Source organism: Scyliorhinus torazame, chromosome 10 (assembly GCF_047496885.1).
Source record: "Scyliorhinus torazame isolate Kashiwa2021f chromosome 10, sScyTor2.1, whole genome shotgun sequence".
Taxonomy (NCBI): domain Eukaryota; kingdom Metazoa; phylum Chordata; class Chondrichthyes; order Carcharhiniformes; family Scyliorhinidae; genus Scyliorhinus; species Scyliorhinus torazame.
The window spans coordinates 227,915,783-227,940,562 of NC_092716.1; the positions used below are offsets into that span (position 1 = coordinate 227,915,783).

At 45.4% G+C, this 24,780-nt stretch overlaps 1 protein-coding gene across 2 annotated transcripts in view; it reads right to left on the minus strand.

Moving 5' to 3' along the window:
- sbf2 (SET binding factor 2) overlaps positions 1–24,780 on the minus strand; it is an 857,151-nt gene that overhangs the window by 247,879 nt on the left and 584,492 nt on the right. For both annotated transcript variants that reach the window (XM_072466526.1, XM_072466525.1), the window contains exon 17: positions 2,259–2,327. In XM_072466526.1, the coding sequence (XP_072322627.1) occupies positions 2,259–2,327 (69 nt within the window). The remainder of the gene's footprint in view (positions 1–2,258; positions 2,328–24,780) is intronic.

The following is a 24,780-nucleotide window of genomic DNA, read 5'->3' on the forward strand; positions in this document are numbered from 1 at the left end:
CCACAATAGATGACATTCAATCCAGAAGTCACATGTCCCCTGAGTGCAGTCCATCGTCTTCTGAGATGGACGGATGCTACCATCATCATGGATACTTTCACTTGCAAACTGGCAGCTCCCCCTCACTTTCAGCTCCGATCAACCTGGATCTGAGCTCTCCAGATTTGGTAATTGGAATGCATACCGAAGGGGACATTTTACTTTCCATACTGGAAAACAGAAGCCCTACAGATATGCAGTTTGCAAATTGGCTTGAATTAGAAATTCATCACCATGGTTTAAGAGTCTACATATGCATCAAGCATTCAATTGATAAAAGAAAAGACCTGGGGCGGGACTCTCCGGCCCCCGCCGGGTCGGAGAATGGCGGGGTCCGGCGCGACTCAATGGGAATTCTCCGGCCCACGATGGGCCGTAGTCCTGCCCGTCTTTTGCCGGTCCCGCCGGCGTAAATTAGAAGTAGGTCCCTTACCGGTGGGACCTGGTGGCGCGGGCAGGCTCCGGGGTTCTTGGGGTGGCACAGCGGGATCTGGCCCCGTGAGGTGCCCATCGATCCGCGGGTGGGCCTGTGCCGTGGGGGCACTCTATCCTTCCACACTGGAGGCTGTACCGGTCCGCCATTCCCAGTGCGGAAACAAAGCCCTCTGCGCATACGCAGGGATGACGCCAGCACGCGCTGGCGCTCCCGCGCATGCGGCAACTGCCACCGGCCGGCGGAGGCGCCAAGCCCCTTTCCCGCCGGCAGGATTTCGCACCTTTGGGGCGGTCCAACGCCGGAGTGGTTCACGCCACTCCGTCCCGCCGGGACCCCCCGCCCCGCCGGATAGGGGAGAATCCCGCCCCTGGTATGCTAAAAGGCCAAATATTCTTTCTTAAACAATGCCTCATTAATAATTACAAAGCATGTTAAAGCTGAGAGCAATATATTCACTCCAAACGTTCCAGTGAAGGTACAGAACTCGATCAGTTACCTTTTACTTTGCGAGTTGCCTTTGTAAGTTACTTAAAAATATAGAGATAGAATATAAATGCATGTAGAATGAATGGTAAATGTTAAACCACTGGAAAATACAAACTTAGAAGTGAAACATTTTGTAAGCTAAATTGAATATAAATTTTGCAAAATAAAATTGAGACTAGAGACATCCTTTCAATAATGCAGTACAATTCTGGCTTGATTTCCTTTTAACAAAGCTGTTACTAATCAGTGGTTTATGCAAATCCTCTCTCCGATTTCTTTTCCCTTGTGTTTTTTGCCATTCCCCATAGCTTTACATTAAATCTGGAAGGGCATGACAGTCATTTTTTCCATGGTCAATACTCATAGAATCCTTACAGTGCAGAAGGGGGCCATTCAGCCTATCGAGTCTGCACTGATTCTCCGAAAGAGCACCCTACCTAGGCCCACACCCGAGCCCTATCTCCATAAACCCCACCGAGCCTACTATAATTTTCCATTGCAGGAAAAGAATACTCACAACAGAGCAAAATGGGTAATATTAGTTTGCTTTTTATCCTTTATCAATTCTTGACATCATTGAGGCAGAATAGCAGAGAATGAACAAAATGAATTACAGCTGGGGCCAACAAAGTCAGTGTTGGGCATTCATGTCATTTGACTCTGAAAACTGTTTCTGAAGCTAGCAATGTATCTACTTGCCTTGATAAATTTGCTCTGCAAAAAACATGGATTTTTTTCCCCCCACATGACTAACTTGACATAAAAACCTCCATGTTATCTTTTTGTTTTGCAACGAGTGATAGTGAGTGAATTGACAGCAGTTTATTTCACATTTATGACATTTTATGTCTAATTCCATTGATTATCTTATGTTTAGTTGTCTGTAAATCACGAAGTGCCAATATAGCATATATCTAATTACTAATTAATTAACTCTCCCATTAGCTAGCTAAACCTATTTCCTGTACATTACTTAGAGATATAGTCATTGGATGCTTAATAATCCTTGATGTTAAAAAGTAAGGTACAGCCAACACGAGAATGCCCTACACAACCTTAGATTGTTTCTACCCAAAGCATTTCAGTAATTCTCAGCACTATTTTCCAAAATATGGTTGTAAATATGCTGGTATAAAGTGGGACATTATTTTAGAAACAAATATGACAGTTTGCAGATTATATGCCTCTTTTTAATAAATCTAATTGCTAAATTTTGTACCGAGACCTTTGTGCAATCAAATCCAGACAAGACCAAGTTTTCTCTGGGGAGTTTTGGTATGAAATCACATGGGCTTACCCGGTAAAATGCTGTTGTCAGTGGCAGCAATGTAGCAGCAACACAATATTCTTCAGAAGTCGAACAATCCTGTAAGAAATAAACAGGAAATCATAAATCTTGATACCTTACATTCCATTCGTTTGTAGCCAAATTGTCTCAACTCAATTACCAACCACCTGTTTGATAAAGAGGCAATGCGTGGAAGAATACAATTAACTGGTTCCAACAATAATTTATTGCAGACAATCTTTAGGGACATATCACTTAGTTTTAAGTGTACAATAGGGATACAAGCTAAGTTTTGAATGAGTAACATGAAACAGAACTGCAGCGATATGTGAAGAAAAATCCTCCTAAAATTCCCAAGGTGAATGTACATACTACTGCAACTCCTTCAAAAGATATGTAATCTTAATCAAGATTATTTTCAACATTAATAACTGAGGCAGTAATGAAGACCAACAGTTTATCTAAAATGGCTTGACACATCTGAGTTATTTTAACCAAAATGCCAAACATGTTTCTGAAAGCTGTCATGAGGCCCAGAGCAATAAAGTTCACAAAAATCAGGCTGTAATCTTCTAGTAAGGAAATGTTTGGAATGCCAAGATGCACTCTGACTTTTAGACCACAGCAGGGCTCCATTCTTGTAGGCTGTGTCCAAATTTTAAACTACAACAGCTGCACTTTAAAGTCACAGACACTTTTTAAGTCATTGGAAGTTTTTATTTAATTAAAACTACTACTGACTAGCAGGACATGCAATTTTCAGAACATTCCAAATACTGAGACCTGCTGTTGATAAACTTTTTTGTGGCCAATTAATTGATTTTAAATAAATATATTTTTTAAAGTACTATTTCCATTTTACAGACAGAATGATTTTTGAAATATATACCAATGTACATATAATTCTATATTTATATAAATATACATGTATTACACACTTCAATCTGATATTAGGACTAGTTACTGTTTTTTGACGGGTTGCTTAATGGAAAGGCAAACATTATGCCACTCCAGGCACAAAGATTGTGGAGCTTAACTGGTTAATAGGTGTCCATTAAGCAGCAGCATTCAGGCTCTGACGATTAACCACGATAGATAACAGTTACCAAGAGGTAGCATGGGGTGGAGCTATAGTGACAGCTCCAATGTTGGAGATGTTAAGGAGATTTTCTTAAGGTTAAAAATCTATCCACAGGAAGGATAATCAGACCTCATAGGTTGTCACTCAACAATGTAAGAAATTATACTGAAACAGCCATATAAAATATCATTTGAGGTATCCAACCCCAAGTTGGTTAATTATCAGATAATGGCAAGTTACATACCATACCAACCCTAACATACCATACATACACACATAACATACCATAACATACATAACATACCAACCCTAACCCACATTACCCGAGATGTACTATTCCCAACTTTGTGTAATAATGAATATTCCTGAAAATGGCATACATCTTTGCCTATCACACAACATGTTCACAGACTTAAAGTGTGCTAATATCCAACGACCTGTGTGCCATGTTAAGGATAGTTAAGAGGAAGAAAGAGGAAGAGGAAGGTGGTGCAGAAAGGAAGGCCCATTGGATCAAATTCTGGATTAGGTCTACACAGAAAGGACAATCTTCATCTGCACTAAAACAGCATAAATATCCTTAAAGAGAGTGCAAACAAAGTTGTGGAGAACAATATAAAGAACATAAGAAATAACTTGCATTCATCTCGCATCTTTCATGATGTCCTAAAAGTGCTTTACAGCCAAGGAAGTCACTGTTGTAAAGTGAGTGCTGGAGGTCATTTGCAAGCAGGATGGTCTCACAAACATCAATGAGTAAACAAACAGATAATTTACTTTAGTGATTCTGGTGGAATGATAAATACTGGTTGGAACACGAAGGAGAAAACACATATTTACCTCTGATAGCAGAAATGACAGGTGTGGGGCTTTGTTTAACATCATAACCACAAGGCAGCACTAATGAGAATGCAGCATTCTCCATGTACTGCACTGAAGCATCAGAGAGGATATTGCAGCAAGTAGACACAATGGGCACAATCCAATTGCCACGCTGCACCTGAAAGTCAGCTCGCCACAGGGTAGCATGGCCAATAAAAGCCAGGAGGCCCCGCTCCCGGGATCTAACCGGCTTACAACGCCTCGCAAAATGTAACTCGACCTTGCGAGACGTTGCAACGTAAATCCTGTCCATTGTGGGTAGGATCACTTATTGTAAAATCTGCATATTAAAGTGAGACAGCTAGTCTCACTTTGATGTTCAGATTCCCGAGGTGCCTATCCCCTTCACCTCGGAGACTTCGGGCAAGCGGCATTTGGTACTGGTCTCCACAAACGGTTACCAGGGGGATCGGAGGCCCCCAAGCTGCATGCCCTTTGGGCAGGGTGATGCCCTGGCACTGCTGGTGCTACCTGGGAACCCTGGCAGTGCTACCTGAATGCCAGCCTGGCACTTCCAAGATGCCCAGCTGGCACTGCCAGGGTGTCAGGTTGGCACTGCCAAGGTGCCAAGCTGGCACTTTTTTCCACGCGTGCAATTGGTCTGGGGGTGCCTAGCGTGGGTGGTGGGGGTGAGCCCTCCTCTCCCCCCACCCCAATAGTGCGTTCGGCCTGGGGGTCGAGGTAGCTTCGGGGGTTTCGGAGATCGGGCGCCATTTAAAAATGGCGTCCCGATCTCTCGCTGCACTGGGAAGTTCCGGCAAACGGAAATACTCAGGGTACAAAACGGGGCTGTGTGGCCTCGGCCGTGTGTTCCCCGCTGGGCCCCCTTATACAATGTGAGTCGCACTGCGAGCGCCGGGAAACACTTGGCTAAACGCGCTCACTACCTGACTCTGTTCCCAATTAATTGAACTGTGCCAATTCTTTCAATCCTCCTTAAAAATGCAAATTGTGCTGTGGGACGAGACAAATTAAAACCTTGTTCAAGAAGGATAAGCAAGTTAACTATAGATCATGCCAGATGTGGGAAAATTCGTGGAAACCATACTGCAAAACAAAATTAACATTTAGAAAGCATAACTTAATCAGCTAGCATGAATTTGTTAAAGCTAAGGTATGTTTGACTTTTGTTTGAAGAGGTATCAATTTGATTGATGAGGAATACTGTCGATATGGTGTACATTAGTTCGGGCAAGGCGGGTGGTGGCATTGTGGTTGTGTTTATTTATTGTAAAAATGTAAAAATGTTGAAAATTTGAATAAAAATAAATTTTTAAAAGATATGGGCCTGACCGGCATAAACACCGGAGTGGTGTACGCCAGCGTCAACAGGCCTCGTGGCCCAGCAAGTCATTGGTTTTTAGGGGGCTAGCACGGCGCCGAAGTTCTACGCGCTGCTTTGGTGCCGAAAGGCGGCCCTGCATGGCCGTCTCCGTGCCGGCGCATGCGCGTGGTTGTCGTCTCCGCGCTGGCGCGGAGCAACATGTTGGGGACCTAACAGCGGCCCGCGCAGAAGGAGGTAGGCCCCCTCCAGATCATGGCCGGCCGCCGATCGGAAGCCCTCGATCGTGGGCCTGGATCCCGTGGAGGCCCCCCCGGAGACAGATCCTACCACCCCAGCCCCCCCCCCCCCCCCCCACCCGGATGTCCACAGCGGCCGCAGGTCCGAGCTCCCGCTGGGTGGTACCAGGTTTGAACCACGCCGGCGGAACTCGGCGGGAGTTCAGCCGTTGCTCGCGGGGGCCTATTTCAGCGGCCCCCGCTTGGCGCCATGGCGTCCACGATTGGTGAATCGGAGAATTCGGCGACCGGAGAATCGGTGGCCCAGCGTCGGAGTGGCATGGCGGGAATTTCCCGTGCCCCCGCCAATTCTCCGACCCGTCGCGGGTTTGGAGAATCCCGGCCATGGTGTACATGGATGTGTAAGCTTTTTGACCAAATGGATAGATGGTCCTCCTGGCCTATTAACAGGATACTTACTAGTGCCCTACAGTGGTAATCTGATCAATTTTAGTTATTTAAACTCCAGTGGCAAATCAGTGCATGTTTGGTGATCCTCAACTCTTCATTAATTTGAACATATTCTTTGGGCTTAGTTCAGAAAGGTTTCCTGTAACCTGGCAGAATTAAGGTGGGTGAGACAACATGCGTAGCATACTCGGCAAACAGAAATTTTGCAAGACTTTTCAGCACCTTTATCTGGATATTCTTGAACATGATGGTAGTTTACTGCGTGACCAGACACCTGACAGCACCCCCAAAATAAATTAACACGGTATAGGAAGGAGCCAAAATGCACTTTTATATAGCATTTTCTTTTAGAACTTTGGTATATATTCACCATTATAAATGTACCACAAAATCTGAACCTTAATTAAACCTGTATGCATACACCAGACCCTTCTATTACAATACGTAATTCATATTAACCCTGAATGTTAGAGTACAAGATAGGCATTGTAAATTGTTTTATCTTTCTGACCTTGTATGGTAAAGTTTATTTTTGTTTGTTCAAAACCCATGGAATCTTGTGTATTTATTCTCTTAGTAGGTGTCTTAGTAGCTTTCCATCTCAAATATCTGGGACTTTGCTTCCTCCCTTATTTCCAGCTTTTATATCCAAATTGCTACCCCACTACTAATTTCCGTAGCTCTTAATCTTCTCCCTATAGGCTCCGGTTTGACATTAAAAGTCCACGCACACCAATTGAAATACATTTCCTCCATTCACCATATCTTACACATCCCCAAGGATTAATTTGTCAAGCACAATCTTCCTTTCTGCATTTTGTTTTGCTGTTTCTAATTATTTTCTCTTTGTGTGGATATCTAGCAATTTAATCTTTAATCTTTCCAGTTTGGTAACTCATCTGCAGCCATCTATTACAATATGCCTCATTTAACTTTTCTTTGGCATTCCATTTCATAATCAAAGTCACATTTGATTTAAAATTTTCTGTTCATGATTTACCAATTAAAAGTCAACAGGCGATAAACATGCATTCTGAATTGAACATCTTGAAATTACAGGGTTGCAACTGATATTGGTGAAATTTGCACTGTTAGTCTCTTCTATTCTGGCTATTTTTGAAGCTAGTTTTTCTGTTTCTGATTCTCCACTTACCTTCAATTTCAAGATTGCTGGCCACTACTTCTTAAATTTCTATTTTCCTCACTTTCAATTGAAATTCTATCTCCAACCAACTAGCCACACTTTTCAATTTGACAGTGGACAATTTGTTTAAACTCTTGAGTTATTTCACTCTGTTCTAAAAGCCTCAAAAGTAGACAATTTTCGTTAACATGGGATCACTCTAGTGCATAAGAAAACTGTACTGGCATTTTAAATTAATTCTAGGGATTAATTTAGTTCCCACTTCCAATTCTTCTTCTTTGACTATGGGTTCAAATACCAGACGTGCTCCCAAACGTCTCCTATGACCAGGTGAGGAGCGGTGAACTGACTCCTCTCTTTGTTCACACTCCTGTGTTTGTTTTAACAGACTTTGCATTTTAAAAGGTGATATTGTCAATTCAATATATATATATACTTAACTTTTTCTAGCTCAGTGTAAGAAATAAACCAGGTTCCATAAGTTAACAAGTAAAAATCTTGATTTAAAACTCACTTGGGTACAAATGTAGAAATTACTAACAAAAGCTTTAAAATGTTCCATAGGTTCAACTATCTACTACTGAAAAAACACAAACAATGCATGCCCCCAGCCAGGCAGGCAACAAAGAGAAAAGAAAATTCTGCAGAATATCTGACTTTAAAAACATGGCCAAGTAAAAAAGCAAACTTTCAGTAAACAGAGGTAGTTTTAAATAATCTATATTTGTATTTTGGATATAAGAAAATAAGATACAAATTAGGATGACATGGTGGTGCAGTGGTTAGCAGTGCAGCCTACGGCACTGAGGACCCAGGTTCGATCTTGGCCCCAGGTCACTGTCTCGGCGCAGTTTGCACATTCTCCCCATTTCTGATTGGGTTTCGCCCCCACCACCTAAAGATGTGACGGGTGGATCGGCCACACTAAATTGCTCCTTAATTGGAAAAAAATAATTGGGTACTCTAAATATATTTTTTAAAAAGAAATAAGTTTAGATTTTATTTGTGTTTCTGTAGTTGAGTGCTGAGAAATGCCAAAATTTCAGTTGGCTCAGGCATAACAAAGTGCCTCGCATATCTGTAGGTTTTGGCGTCATTTTAAATTGTTCTTGAATTGTAAATAAAGGGTTTACAATGTGAAAGTGAACAAGGTTAAAGACTAGGCTGTTGTTTAGCAACCAGGGCCCACATTGAAAAGCGTAAGCACTTGTGGTTCAGTTGGAACCAGATACCTTAGAAGAAAGCAGCCAGCAGAGAAGCAGGACAATGGAATAACGGGCAGAAAGCAAGTCCCGGAAGCGAAAGAATGAATTGTTATAGAAACCATGGTATTAAACATAAGACCCAGGAATACTGAAGTAAATCTTTACAAAATACTTGAAGTTAAAAAAATTGCAGAGAAAGCCTCCCATTAAAAGACAGAGTTGGAAGGTGCAGACCCAATGAAGTCGGCTAGTGAGAAGCCAGACATCTGAAGTAATCCTAGGGTTGGTGACAATGCAGCCTGTATAGCAGTAGTGTTCCGTTGGCATGGTTGGATACCTGAGATTGTGTGGAAGCTTGAATGTACATGACAATCCAAGGCAGAGGAATGCTGAAAGGAGCGATTGAATTGCTGGAAGTGGATCCTAGGAAGGCATCCAAGAGAAAGCATTGTGTAAGGTGTGTTTTCGCAAGTGGAGTTTGGAACCACTCATGCGGAAACCAGAGTTCCAGTGAAACCAGCTGGCTCAGTGTTAAAAACATCTGGGGGGATTTGATTAGAAATCCACAGAAATATGTTTTGGATGGCATTTGCCATTTTGTTTCAGAGTGCGGTGTGTCTGACCACAGTTGATCTTTTAGTCTTCATGGACTGTGTACTTACAGAGAACATTAAAGTATAAGATATATTTTGTGACTTGTGTTGACCTTAAACACCTGTATACATTTGTGAAGATATAGGTGGGTGAAGGAGTATTGTGTTTTAGTCAATCTTTTCATGTTTAATAGATGTTTTAATATTTTGTTAAAATTGGCAGTCCTGTGACTCTGTTCACCCACATCTCTAAACAAAAAACAAAAGTTACGGTCTATCAAGTTAGGGTCCCATTCTGGGACCTTACTGTCCAGTAGTATCAGCTGGGGTCATAACAAGTCAGAAAAAAAATTATTCACAGATTGTTTACACCTAAAGAATCACTTTCCACAGTAGCTGCTGGTACTTGAGTTGCTCACTGGAGCATCATGGCTTGGTAAAGTGCAATCTATATTGGAATTTTTCAGCATGTGGCTACTTTACAGTCTCAGCCAAGTTTTGCTTGTGTGTCCTTTTTTTAAAAACACATTTCTTACTTAAAAGTTAACGTGCGTGCGCACGCACACACGATAACTGGTTGTGGCCAGTATAGACTGAGGTCTCTGTATCCATTTTGGACATAGATCTCAAAGTGTTTGAGAGCCAGGAAGAAACCAAGGGTTTACTTCTCTACTGTGGAGTACCGTTTCTGGCACTTGTTTAATTTTTTGAGAAGACTCTCTATAAGAAGGTTTCACTATCCCAGATTTGTCTTCCTGTCGGAGGACAGCTCCTACCTAGGTGTCACTCACATCGCTGGCTATTTAAAATGTTTGGTTAAAGTTCAGTGCTGCAAACAAAGGCTTTGCCTCTTAAAATATGCCCTTCAGGTTTTTGAAAGCTGTCTGGCATTTCGCAGTCCATACTACCCTTGCTTTTTCTGCAGTAACTCTGATATTGAGGTAGCTACTGCGCTGAATTTTGGGATGAACCTCTGTTAGCACCACCACATACCCAAGAAACCCATGATTTCCCATTTCGTTGTGGGAATAGGGAACTGTGTTACTGCTTATACCTTGACAGCCCTGAGTAATACTTGTCCTTGATCCACTACATGCCCTAGATAGAACATAGAACATTACAGCGCAATACAGGCCCTTCGGCCCTCGATGTTGCGCCGACCTGTGAAACCACTCTAAAGCCCATCTACACTATTCCCTTATCGTCCATGTCTATCCAATGACCATTTGAATGCCCTTAGTGTTGGCGGGTCCACTACTGTTGCAGGCAGGGCATTCCACGCCCTTACTACTCTCTGAGTAAAGAGATAGGTCACTTGAACCTTATTAAACCTGCTCCAACAGGTTGACCAACAGGGCAGCACGGTAGCCTTGTGGATAGCACAATTGCTTCAAGCTCCAGGGTCCCAGGTTCGATTCCGGCTTGTGTCACTGTCTGTGCGGAGTCTGCACATCCTCCCCGTGTGTGCGTGGGTTTCCTCCGGGTGCTCCGGTTTCCTCCCACAGTCCAAAGATGTGCAGGTTAGGTGGATTGGCCATGATAAATTGCCCTTAGTGTCCAAAATTGCCTTTAGTGTTGGGTGGGGTTACTAGGTTATGGGGATGGGGTGGCAGTGTTGACCTTGGGTAGGGTGCTCTTTCCAAGAGCCGGTGCAGACTCGATGGGCCGAATGGCCTCCTTCGGCACTGTAAATTCTATGATCTATGATGAGATCAACTGACTATACATCCTGGAAGAGTGCTTCCTGTTGCTCCAAGTGAGTTTCTCAGGTGCCGCAGTATACTAGGAAGTCATCTAGGTACACTACACAATTGGATAAACCTGCCGCTGGCTGCTTCATCAGCCTTTGAAAGGTGCCTGGGGCATTTTGGAGGTCAAACAGCATGATTGGATTGGATTGGATTTGTTTATTGTCACGTGTACCGAGGTACAGTGAAAAGTATTTTTCTGCGAGCAGCTCAACAGATCATTAAGTACATGAGAAGAAAAGGGAATAAAAGAAAATACATAATAGGGCAACACAACATATACAATGTAACTACATAAGCACTGGCATTGGATGAAGCATACAGGGTGTAGTGTTAATGAAATCAGTCCATAAGACGGTCATTTAGGAGTCTGGTGACAGTGGGGAAGAAGCTGTTTTTGAGTCTGTTCGTGCGTGTCTCAGACTTCTGTATCTCCTGCCCGATGGAAGAAGTTGGAAGAGTGAGTAAGCCGGGTGGGAGGGATCTTTGATTATACTGCCCGCTTTCCCCTGGCAGCGGGAGGTGTAGATGGAGTCAATGGATGGGAGGCAGGTTTGTGTGATGGACTGGGCGGTGTTCACGACTCTCTGAAGTTTCTTGCGGTCCTGGGCCGAGCAGTTGCCATACCAGGCTGTGATGTAGCCTGATAGGATGCTTTCTATGGTGCATCTGTAAAAGTTGGTAAGAGTCAATGTGGACATGCTGAATTTCCTTAGTTTCCTGATGAAGTATAGGCGCTGTTGTGCTTTCTTGGTGGTAGCGTCGACGTGGGTGGACCAGGACAGATTTTTGGAGATGTGCACCCCTAGGAATTTGACATGCTAACCATCTCCACCTCGGCCCCGTTGATGCTGACAGGTGTGTGTACAGTACTTTGCTTCCGGAAGTCAATTACCAGCACTGGATATGTTATACCAGACTCAACACTGGTATAATATATCCGGAGTTATGAAGGTGAAGAGTTCCTTTGCACAGGTAGTCAAGGGAACCTGCCCATATCCCTATCTTTGTAATGTAAGCTACTTTACTGACACAATCTATGCAATCTTCCAGCTGGTATCAGCTAAGAGTCAGCCCTGGTCACTGTATTAACTTTTCGGTAGTCAATGCAGAACCTTGTGGAGCCGCTCAGCTTGGAAACGAACACAACTGGGGTGCTCCAATTACTGCTGGTACGCTCTATTAGTTGGTGCTTCAGCATGTAGTTGATATCCTCCTGAACCAGGGACAGCTTTTCTGGGTCACAATAGGGATGTTGCCTTATGTAGAGCTAGGATGGTGCATCTTGGTTTGTTTCTACATAAACTTTTAAATGCAGTGAGCAGCCTTGTCAAGTCTGTTCGCTATTCGGATCCTAGGAGAGTGAATAAGGAGGCTAACTGTGCTTGTGCCTCTGTATTGGTTAGTCGGTTGGTAGGAGGTTGAATGTGGACCTCACCCATGCCTCTCTTCAATTAATTTCCACTTCTGACCTCATCTTTTAGGTCAGTGGTATTGGGACAGAGTTACCTACTTGTCTTCTTCTCAGATATTGCTTGATAATATTGACATTACACAGTCTTTGTTCTTTCCCCCCCCGATCTGGGGTCTCCATTACATAGTTTACTTCCCTGAGCTTCTTTGCTACTCTGTATGGGCCACTGAATCAGGCTTTTAAGGGGACACCTGGCATTAGTAGGGGGATTAACACAGTCCCCTGACTGAAAGATTCAGGCCCTGCCATGTCTGTCTACCTGTTTTTTCGCATCTGTCTGGGAGATTTTCAAGTGTTCTTGGGCCACATGTCAGTCTCTCATGAGGTTACCTTGTCTATATGTAGACTTCCTCCTCTTGTTCTAAAAGCCTCTCCTTGATTAGTTTCAAAGGCCCTTGCATTTGGTGCCCATAAACTAATTCAAATTAATTAAAACCGGTGAACCCATTGATGTGTTATGTAATTTGGAATAACACAAGCTGCCACTTGATGCAGTTTTGAGTAAAAGATGCTCCAGACTTTGAAGTGAGTTCAATGTGTTTTATTGAACTATCAGCACAGTTCTCAATGAGTTCGACTCTCTGCTAATCTAAATGTAGTAACTCAGTCTAACTGAACCAGCCTTGCTCTAAGCCACGTGCTGGGGTGTGATGCTGAGGATACACCCTGTCTCACTCTGTAGATGTTGGTCTGTGGAAAGAAGCAGGGTGTGAGTGCCTCATCCCTTTTATAATGAGATACCACCCCTGAGTGTCCTGACTGCTCATTGGTCGTGTCCTATTCTATGTGTTCATTAGCTGCATGTTTGCATATCATGACATCTCCCCCTTTTTTAATGTTTTGTTGGCGTATGTGAATGTATTTACATGTGAATGAGTCTGTCTAACATAACTGATGGAGGACAACAGAACAGAGCAAACAACAAACATTCACAAGTCCAGTCTCTGAGGCTTGTGTCTGATCCTGTTCGACCGCCGGAGAGGTGGCGGAGGGGACGATGGCGCCTTGACAGGCGGGATGGAAGCCTGCCTGGTGGCCTTGTGGTGCGAGGTATCAGGAGGTAGCAATTCAACATATGGAAATGGAGGAGCAAGTGGTTGCGGGCAGGCAACTTTGCGCAGTGCCCAGCGATTCCTTTGCACGATGGAGCCATCAGCCATACGTACAACATAAAAGCGGGGCACAGCCTGTCGAACAACAACAGCCAGGGCAGACCACCCACCATCCGGTATCTTGATCCTGACAGTGTCTTCCGGGGGTAGCATGGCCAGATCGGTGGCATGGGTATCATAGCCCTGCTTTTGACGGTCTCAGAGCTGCTGCACCTTCTGCAGCACCGGGAGGTGATCCAGGTTGGGAGGTGTATGGCTGGAAGCGTCGTCCGCAGGTCCCTGTTCATCAGGAGTTGAGTGGCGACATGCCAGTGGACAATGGAGTTGCCCTGTACGCGAGCAGTGCAAGGAGTATGTCGGAAGCAGAATCTTGTATCGATACGGCAGCGTGCCCATTCCGTTGAACACATCTGGATACTGGGCGAGGGTGTGGTCGATGCCGGCCTGAAGATCCACATGGGAGGATGTCGTGGTGTAAACCCTTTGAATGAGGTTCAGCTGCTTGCAGGCGTGCACACATAGTAGGGATGCCCTGCCCGGCTTAACAACTTCAAAGCGTAACCGTTCTTGTGTGCCGGTTGGATACGTGCAGATGGCAGGATCCCAGTGCCGTGATGGCATGCCCGTTGTAATCCAGGAGCTTGTAGGCAGCTGGAAGGACCATGGGGGGCTTCTTAATGCGTCTGAAGTCTGCCTGAGAGAGGAGGTTGGCAGAGGCACCTGTGTCCAGCTTGAACTGGATGGGGCAGTGGTTGACCTTCATCATTGCTCACCATTCGTCCTCGGAATCCACAGCTATGATTGATTGGACTTGCGATGTGTCTGATGTGGTATATTTACACGTTATAATAATGCCCACACTGCAGGCGTTGTCCAGGCATTCATCATCTGGATCCGTTGCACTGCCGGGATCAGAATCCTGTAGGTGTTATCGCACACTCCGGATGCGCCATCGTCGGAATTGGGAGCGCTGGCTCCTGACTGATGGTGCAGATCTGCACAGGGCCGCATAGTGGCCTGGCTTCCTGCAGTTTAAACAGCGTCTGCCTCTTACAGGGCAGTGTTTCTTTAAATGGGCGGTGCCACAGTTCGAACACGTCATGACGTCGGCGTCCTGACGCTCCGTGCGTCGTTGCACATGCGCAGTGCGGTTCTCAGACATCTGCACCTGCGCAGTGCGGGTTTCGGCCGCTTCGTTATCCCGCTCGCATCGCGCATGCGTCAGGCCCCGCGAAGAGCGCGCAAAATGGCCGCTTTCATCAAGGTTGAGGCGCTGCATACGGGAGATGTCCTGCACTCTCTCCGCCTCGTGGGAGGATAATCATTTTCTGCCATTTTGTACTGGGAATAGCGATTTTTAGCGTACTCATGCACTGTGCATGTGTCAATCGCGACTGGCAGGGTCATGTGCTTGATCGTCAGTAACTGCTCTCTCAGAGGATCAGAGTGAACTCCAAAAACGATTTGGTCTCTGATCATGGAGTCAGTGATATCACCGAAGTTGCAGGATTGCGCTAGCAGTCTAAGGTTAGTTAAATATGAGGTGAAGGATTCGTCTTTACCTTGTAATCGCTGCTTGAATATGTAGCGCTCAAAGATTTCATTGGTGTCCACCTCACAGTGGCTGTCAAACTTGTCCAGGATGGTCTGAAACTTTGTCTTGTCCAGGTCTTCGGCGAAGTGAAAGGAGTTGAATATTTCCAAGGCGTGATCACCCGCTGTGGTGAGGAAAAGAGCAATCTTCCGTGCATCAGACGCACCATTGAGGTCTGATGCTTCGACGTAAAGCTGAAATTTCTGCTTGAATGTCAACCAGTTGGCACTGAGATTCCGGAGGTCCTGAGCTGGTGAGGAGCCGGGATCTTTTCCATTGTGCCGGTATACATTCGCTGGTCGTCACGGATCTTGCTGAGTTAAACTAACTAGATTGAACAGTTTCCTGGTATCATGTTGTGTTATGTAATTTGGAATAACACAAGCTGCCACTTGATGCAGTTTTGAGTAAAAGATGCTCCAGACTTTGAAGTGAGTTCAATGTGTTTTATTGAACTATTAGCACAGTTCTCAATGAGTTCGACTCTCTTCTAATCTAAATGTAGTAACTCAGTCTAACTGAACCAGCCTTGCTCTAAGCCAGGTGCTGGGGTGTGATGCTGAGGATACACCCTGTCTCACTCTGTAGATGTTGGTGAAGTAGGCCATTTTCCAAGACCATATTTTTATCTCATCTCATCAAACATTCTTCATTTATGAAACTGTTTTATTGGACTAATTGGCACCGTTTAACATTTATTGGACTGTTTTATTGGACTGATTGGCACCATTTATAATGTGCCCACAATGCAGAAGGGGACACCCTGATGGACATTCATTTAAATCCCCTTCTGCACAAATGGAAGACCCTTGTTCTGCCCAGCAACAGCATGAAGCTACATCTTAATGATGGAAGACACTTGTTCTGCCCAGCAACAGCACGAAGCTGCATCTTAATGATGGAAGACACTTGTTCTGCCCAGCAACAGCACGAAGCTGCATCTTAAAATGGCCCCATGGCCAGGACATCGGGATATCTGCGAGTCAAGACCCTGGCAGTGGGATATATGGCACAACTGTATTGCAAAGACTTATGAAAGAATGAAATAATATATTAATAAAATGGCCAAGGCAGGCAAAGAAACCAGAATAGAAGGAATAAAAGAAATGTATAGATTAGATTAGCGTCCCCTACACACACAGGACAAAGATGACATTAACACCTCATCTAGCAAACACAGAAACAAAAGCATAGCACAGATAACCTCATCAACACGGGGACACACGCAAATTGACAAGGGAGGGACACCAGAGCGAGCACAGATAATCTCATCAACACGGACACACACCATACAGATGCAAATTGACATAGATGCATATTCTCAGTTTAAACCTGTCTGAGAGATCTAAATCAAAACTACCCTTTAACTATTATGTATGAGCAAATGTTCCCGCTCGAATTTGGATTCCTATAAAAATCCAGAGCGAATGTGTAATTGTTGAGATCAACGTGGTCCAAGCCACTGTTTCTGAGCTGGCTGCGTGGGTCTCCCTGAAGGCTTCAGTAATTGTACAATAAAGAACAACGCTTTGAACCTTGCCTTGAGACTCGGCCTCTTGACTGCACTGGTACAAGGGATTTTTCCCTACAACATTGGTCTGTGGAAAGAGGCGGGGTGTGAGTGCCTCATCCCTTTTATAGTGAGATACCACCCGAGTGTCCTGACTGCTCATTGGTCATGTCCTATTCTATGTGTTCATTAGCTGCATGTTTGCATATCATGACACCCATTGGGCGAGTTCCTAGTGGGGAACAGAAGAAAACCTAGTCCTTAATCCCAGTCATGGAGGTGCTCGTCGCAGTATGCCCTGATCATTGATTTTAGGGGGTCTGGTGATACCAATCTAGTGACCCCTGTGACTTTCGCTGATACGCTGAAGACTTCATCCGGGTCACTCCCAGGTTACCCATGACAGGTTGCTGATTGCCCAACAGAACCTACTAACACCTGAAGGGATCCCTAGAAGCCTGTATGGGAATCATAGCTGCAGGTCTTACTGCAGGCCGCGTTTCTCCCACAACCTGGCCGGTTCTTTAAAACCTTACTGCATCAATGTGGAGGCATGGCCTGTAAATGTGCTGGTTAATGCGGGCTAGGCAGCACAATCAAAATGCCCACCCATTGGAATTACGTAGCAGCAATGTTACCTACGGTACCTGAGGGGCACCACTACATGGTGGATCGCTATCCAATCCTCATTTGCAGGTCTGTGAGGCGGTCTTCATTTCCTAATCAGCAGCTCATTTTTAATGTAGTAGCATTCGGTGATTGTTTCTGACTCAGCTGTAGTCTGTGCAGTCTGAGCTAATGGCCGTAACTTCCTGCATGATTCGCGACTTAAGTCGTTGGAAGTGCATGGCGTTTAAACACCTGGCTGTTTTTTTTGACTGCTTAAAGCCTTGCATTGCGCAGGAGCCGCTGAATGAAAAATACAGCTACAGTGCTAACTTGGGCCACTAACCCGGATTTTTGGTGAGCTTTTACACCTTTTTATTTACACAGAAATTTTTCAGTCTAGCAGAGGCAGGAGACATCAGGAGACATTTTTTGGCTGGTTAATGTTTTATATTATTAGTGTTTAGCATTTATAAATATATTTAAAATGCAAACAAATTGAAAGGAAGATATATTTTTATATTCTTAAAACTTTGGCTTGTCAAAGGGGCTGATTTAGCTCACTGGGCTAAATCGTTGGCTTTGAAAGCAGACCAAGGCAGGCCAGCAGCACGGTTCAATTCCCGTTCCAGCCTCCCGAACAGGCGCCGAAATGTGGCGACTACGGGCTTTTCACAGTAACTTCATTGAAGGCTACTCGCGAAAATAAGCGATTTTCATTTTTCATTTTTCAAGAGGCTGTTAATTCCATTAAAAGGATACTTTACTGGATAAAATAAGTTTGAAGTCACAGAAGGTGAAAGAATGATTAAAAAAAACCTTCTGTTTGTCATGAGCATGTTAATTCCATTTTTTAGAATAAATTTAGAGTACGCAATTACTTTTTTCCAATTAAAGGGCAATTTAGAGTGGCCAATTCACCTACCTTGCACATCTTTAGGTTGTGGGAGCGAGACCCACACAGACTCGGGGAGAATGTGAAAACTCCGCACAGACAGTGACCTGGGGCCGGGATCGAACGTGGGTCCTCAGCACCGTAGGCAGCAGTGTCACTGCGCCGCACTATGTTAATTCCATTAAAGGAACTATAATGGATAGAATGCGGTGATCACTTGCTAACGGGAATGATTGGGCAGCACGGTAACTCTGTGGATAGCACAATTGCTTCATAGCTCCAGGATCCCAGGTTCGATTCCAGCTTGGGTCACTGTCTGTGCGGAGTCTGCACTTCCTCCCCACGTGTGCGTGGGTTTCCTCTGGGTGCTCCGGTTTCCTCCCACAGTCCAAAGATGTGCAGGTTAGGTGGACTGGCCATGATAAATTGCCCTTAGTGTCCAAAATTGCCCTTAGTGTTGGGTGGGGTTACTGGGTTATGGTGATAGGGTGGAGGTGTTGATCTTGGGTAGGGTGCCCTTTCCAAGAGCCGGTGCAGACTCGATGGGCCGAATGGCCTCCTTCTGCACTGTAAATTCTATGATCTAAGATACTCAGTGTTACTGGTCACGGGTTCTGTGGGTCCTTGTGTGACTGATGAGCCCGATCCTAGAGCCACGTCTTTAATCACTCACTTGGGAGGAGTTTCTAAAAGGTGGGATCGGTCCTTGGATGCTAGGTCGCTGGTATTCTTTTCTCAGGCTCCTTTTCTGGTCTCCCCTTGCCGTCGGGTGTTCTCGAAGAATTGTGACCTTTCAATCAGGAGATCCCTCCAAGTATATCTCTACTGAGCAAAGGTCTCCCAAACATTAACATCTATGTTCCATTTCTTGAGGTAAGCCCACAATGTGTCTTCGAAGAGCTTCCTTAGTCCTCCTCTTGTTTGGGATCCTTCCTTGAGCTGGGTGAAGACTATTTGCTATGGTAGTCGGGACTCTGACATCCTAGGAATATGGGTGGCCCAGCGGAGTTGGTTTCGGATGATCATGGCCTTGTTACTGGTGCTATTGACTCCTTCAAGGACACTAATATTTTTTTTTTTTTAATTAAATATTTTATTGAAAATTTTTGGTCAACCAACACAGTACATTGTGCATCCTTTACACAATATTATAACAACACAAATAACAATGACCTATTTTATAAACAAAAAAATGAATAAATAATAAATAACAAAAATGAAAACTAGCCCTAATTGGCAACTGCCTTGTCACAAGTAACACTCTCCAAAAATATAATTTAACAGTCCAATATATAATTATCTGTAGCAACGACCTATACATACTATACAGTATATATTAACAACCCTGAGAGTCCTTCTGGTTCCGCATTGTAGCGGGTCCTTTTCCTTCTTTAAGAGAAGCGATATCGTTGCTTCAGACATAGTCGGGGGCAGTTGTCCCCTTTCCTTTGCCTCATTAAAGGTCCTTGTCAGTACCGGGGCGAGCAAGTCCACATATTTTCTATAGAATTCGGCTGGGAATCCATCCGGTCCCGGGGCCTTTCCCGCCTGCATGCTCCTAATTCCTTTCACCACTTCTTCTACCTCGATCTGTGCTCCCAGTCCCACCCTTTCCTGCTCTTCCACCTTGGGAAATTCCAGCCGATCCAAGAAGCCCATCATTCTCTCCCTCCCATCCGGGGGTTGAGCTTCATATAATTTTTTATAAAATGTCTTGAACACTCCATTCACTCTCTCCGCTCCCCGCTCCATCTCTCCTTCCTCATCCCTCACTCCCCCTATTTCCCTCGCTGCTCCCCTTTTCCTCAATTGGTGTGCCAGCAACCTGCTCGCCTTCTCCCCATATTCGTACTGTACACCCTGTGCCTTCCTCCATTGTGCCTCTGCAGTGCCTGTAGTCAGCAAGTCAAATTCTACATGTAGCCTTTGCCTTTCCCTGTACAGTCCCTCCTCCGGTGCTTCCGCATATTGTCTGTCCACCCTCAAAAGTTCTTGCAGCAACCGCTCCCGTTCCTTACTCTCCTGCTTCCCTTTATGTGCCCTTATTGATATCAGCTCCCCTCTAACCACCGCCTTCAACGCCTCCCAGACCACTCCCACCTGGACCTCCCCATTATCATTGAGTTCCAAGTACTTTTCAATGCACCCCCTCACCCTTAGACACACCCCCTCATCTGCCATTAGTCCCATGTCCATTCTCCAGGGTGGGCGCCCTCCTGTTTCCTCCCCTATCTCCAAGTCCACCCAGTGTGGAGCGTGATCCGAAATGGCTATAGCCGTATACTCCGTTCCCCTCACCTTCGGGATCAATGCCCTACCCAGCACAAAAAAGTCTATTCGCGAGTAGACTTTATGGACATAGGAGAAAAACGAAAACTCCTTACTCCTAGGTCTGCTAAATCTCCACGGGTCTACACCTCCCATCTGCTCCATAAAATCTTTAAGTACCTTGGCTGCTGCCGGCCTCCTTCCAGTCCTGGACTTCGACCTATCCAGCCCTGGTTCCAACACCGTATTAAAATCTCCCCCCATTATCAGCTTTCCCATCTCTAGGTCCGGAATGCGTCCTAGCATCCGCCTCATAAAATTGGCATCATCCCAGTTCGGGGCATATACGTTTACCAAAACCACCGTCTCCCCCTGTAGTTTGCCACTCACCATCACGTATCTGCCCCTGTTATCCGCCACTATAGTCTTTGCCTCGAACATTACCCGCTTCCCCACTAATATAGCCACCCCCCTGTTTTTCGCATCTAGCCCCGAATGGAACACCTGCCCCACCCATCCTTTGCGTAGCCTAACCTGGTCTATCAGTTTCAGGTGCGTTTCCTGTAACATAACCACATCTGCCTTAAGTTTCTTAAGGTGTGCGAGTACCCGTGCCCTCTTTATCGGCCCGTTCAGCCCTCTCACGTTCCACGTGATCAGCCGAGTTGGGGGCTTCCTACCCACCCCCTTGTCGATTAGCCATCACCTTTTTCCAGCTCCTCACCCGGTTCCCACGCAGCTGTATCTCCCCCAGGCGGTGCCCCCCCGCCCATCCTCTCCCATACCAGCTCCCCCCTCTCCCCAGCAGCAGCAACCCAGTAATTCCCCCCTCCCACCCCCCCCCCCCCCCCGCTAGATCCCCCGCTAGCGTAATTACTCCCCCCATGTTGCTCCCAGAAGTCAGCAAACTCTGGCTGACCTCGGCTTCCCCCCGTGACCTCGGCTCGCACCGTGCGACGCCCCCTCCTTCCTGCTTCTCTATTCCCGCCATGATTATCATAGCGCGGGAACCAAGCCCGCGCTTCTCCCTTGGCCCCGCCCCCAATGGCCAACGCCCCATCTCCTCCACCTCCCCTCCTCCCCCATCACCACCTGTGGGAGAGAGAAAAGTTACCACATCGCAGGATTAGTACATAAAACCCCTCTTTGCCCCCCACATTCGCCCCACCACTTTGTTCGAACGTTCTTTTTAATAACCCGCTCATTCCAGTTTTTCTTCCACAATAAAAGTCCACGCTTCATCCGCCGTCTCAAAGTAGTGGTGCCTCTCTCGATATGTGACCCACAGTCTTGCCGGTTGCAGCATTCCAAATTTTATCTTCTTTTTATGAAGCACCGCCTTGGCCCGATTAAAGCTCGCCCTCCTTCTCGCCACCTCCGCACTCCAGTCTTGATAAACGCGGATCACCGCGTTCTCCCATTTACTACTCCGAGTTTTCTTCGCCCATCTAAGGACCATTTCTCTATCCTTAAAACGGAGGAATCTCACCACTATGGCTCTGGGAATTTCTCCTGCTCTCGGTCCTCGCGCCATCACTCGGTATGCTCCCTCCACCTCCAACGGACCTGCCGGGGCCTCCGCTCCCATTAACGAGTGCAGCATCGTGCTCACATATGCCCCGACGTCCGCTCCCTCCACACCTTCAGGAAGACCAAGAATCCTCAGGTTGTTCCTCCTTGCGTTGTTTTCCAGTGCCTCCAACCTTTCCACACATCGTTTCTGATGTGCCTCCTGCGTCTCCGTCTTCACCACCAGGCCCTGTATATCGTCCTCATTCTCGGCTGCCTTTGCCTTCACGACCCGAAGCTCCCGCTCCTGGGTCTTTTGTTCCTCCTTTAGCCCTTCGATCGCCTGTAGTATCGGGGCCAACAGCTCTTTCTTCATTTCCTTTTTGATCTCTTCCACACAGCATTTCAAGAACTCTTGTTGTTCAGGGCCCCATGTTAAACTGCCACCTTCCGACGCCATCTTGGTTTTTGCTTGCCTTCCTTGCCGCTGTTCTAAAGGATCCACTGCAATCTGGCCACTTCCCTCTCCTTTTTCCATCCGTATCCAGGGGGGATTCCCTTCTGGTTTACCGCACAGTGTTTTTAGCCGTCAAAATTGCCGTTGGGGCTCCTATCAAGAGCCCAAAGTCCGTTTCACAGGGAGCTGCCGAAATGTGCGACTCAGCTGGTCATCGCCGCACCCGGAAGTCCCAAGGACACTAATATTAACACGCCTTTCCTCCCAGCTGATTCAGAGCTAAAGTACATTTAGATTTTGCAATGTATTTTAAGCTAAGTTACTTATGAGCCTCCCTGATGTAATGTTTATCTTTAGAAGGCTCAGTGATTACCTCAAATGGCTTAACAGAGATGAATGCCTTAATTGACACATGCATGCCTCCTGTGAGCTAATGTGAACTATCTGTCTGACAGGTACTGCAGCGAATCAATCACCCATCCCCAAAAGTGTACTGCCAAAAGAAAACCCAGAAATGATGTCAGGGGAGATGTGTGCCAGGATACTGCGCTTCAGCACCTGCCACTTTCGGAAATTGAGCTTGTCAACAATTGATACGTCAAAGCCCTCCCCTTCCCCCCCTCCCTATTACAAATAGATGGAACCGTTGTGTTTAAGTGAGAAAATATATATTATTGCAAGAAATTTGTAAAAGTTAAGGTAGTTTTAGACATTGTTCAGTTGATTTGGTTTAAATGTTAACTAGTTTCAAAGTTTTGCATTTATAAAATTATTTTTGTTAATGTTTTACATTAAACTTTACAAGTTTCCACAAATGTCTTACTGAAACATCAGAACACAACATTTAATTATGAGGTGATTATAAATGAATAAGATGATTGAACTAAACAATGCAGAAACATATTTAACACGAATAACATGGTGCACACGAGTTAGCAATGCTGCCTCCAGGGACCCATGTTCACTTCGTACCTTAGGTGACTGTGTGGTGTTTGTAAATTCTCCCCACGTCTGCAAGGGTTTCCTAGAATCGTGGAGTGGAACCATGGAATTTCTACAGTGCAGAAGGGGGCCATTCAGCCCATCAGGTCTGCATCAACCCTCTGAATGAGTACACTACTAGGGTCCACTCCCCTGCCCTATCCCCAGAAACTAACCTGTACATCCTTGGACACTAAAGGGCAACTTAACATGGCCAATCCACTTAATCAGCAAATCTTTGGACCGTGTGAGGAAACCAGAGTAGCTAGAGCAAACACATGCAGACACGGGGAGAATGTACAAAGTCCACACAGTTGCCCAAGGCTGGAAATGAACCTAGGTCCCTGGCGTGGTGAGGCAGCAGTGCTACCACTGTGTCACCGTGCCGCCACCGTTTCCTCCGGGTGCTTCGGTTTCATCCCACAGTCCAAGGATATGCAGGTTAGGTGGATTAGCCTTGCTAAATTTCCCCTTAGTGTCCTAAGGTTAGGTGGGGTTATGGGATAGGGCGAGGGCGCGAGCATGGGCATGGGCCTGGTTAGGGTGGTCTTTTCGAGTGTCAGTGCAGAGTTGATGGGCTGAATGGATTTCTTCTGCACTGCAACGATTCTATAAACACTAATCAAAAAAGGTCAGATGTGACAAGGACATTGACAGCAAAAAGCATTGGGGCTCTTTTAAAATCTTATGACCATAATCTAAATTAAAACATACAAACATATTTAAGCGTGCCACATGTAGTTACATAATATAGTGCATATTTAAATAGTTTCACAGATTTAAAAGAAATAACCAAGCCTATGTTCACTTATAAATAATCACCTTTAATCATAAAAAAAATAAAAAAATTACTTTAAAATAATCAACAACAATAATAATGCCTGTTTAAAAGAAAGGGCAAAAACCTGCTAAAACATTTCTACATACCTTTAAAACACTTGTTAAAATTGTTATCTCTTGTTTACTATCTGTTTAAATGCCTGCCCTCAATGGGCGTTCCCAAGCTGGCCGTGTCATAAGGGGGCTAGACTGCACTCCTCCTGCACCGTGCTGGAGCCTATGCAGACCAGGGAGTTGGAGGCCCCATGCTGTTGTAGAGAAAGATAGGTCTGTTGCATCATCGGAGCGCAGGTAAGTGTGCATATTTCTCTTTCAAAAGCGGTGGCCCATGGCTTCCTGCCACTAGCCAGAGGTTATGGGACATTGTTTTTGATGACATCGCTACAGGAGTTCCTCAGGTCCAAGGACCAAACATCTTCAGCTGCTTAATCTCCATCAGAAGATCAGAGGTGTTGTAGTTCCCTGATGATTGCACAATGTTCAGCACCATTCACAACTCCTCAGCAGTCAGTGTCCATATACAGCTTAAGACCTGGATGACATTCCGGTTTATGTTGATAACTGGCAAGTAACATTCGCACCAGAAGTGCCAGTCGATGAGTATCTCCAACAAGAGAAGAGAATTTACCCATCACCCCTCACATTCAATGGCATACCATTG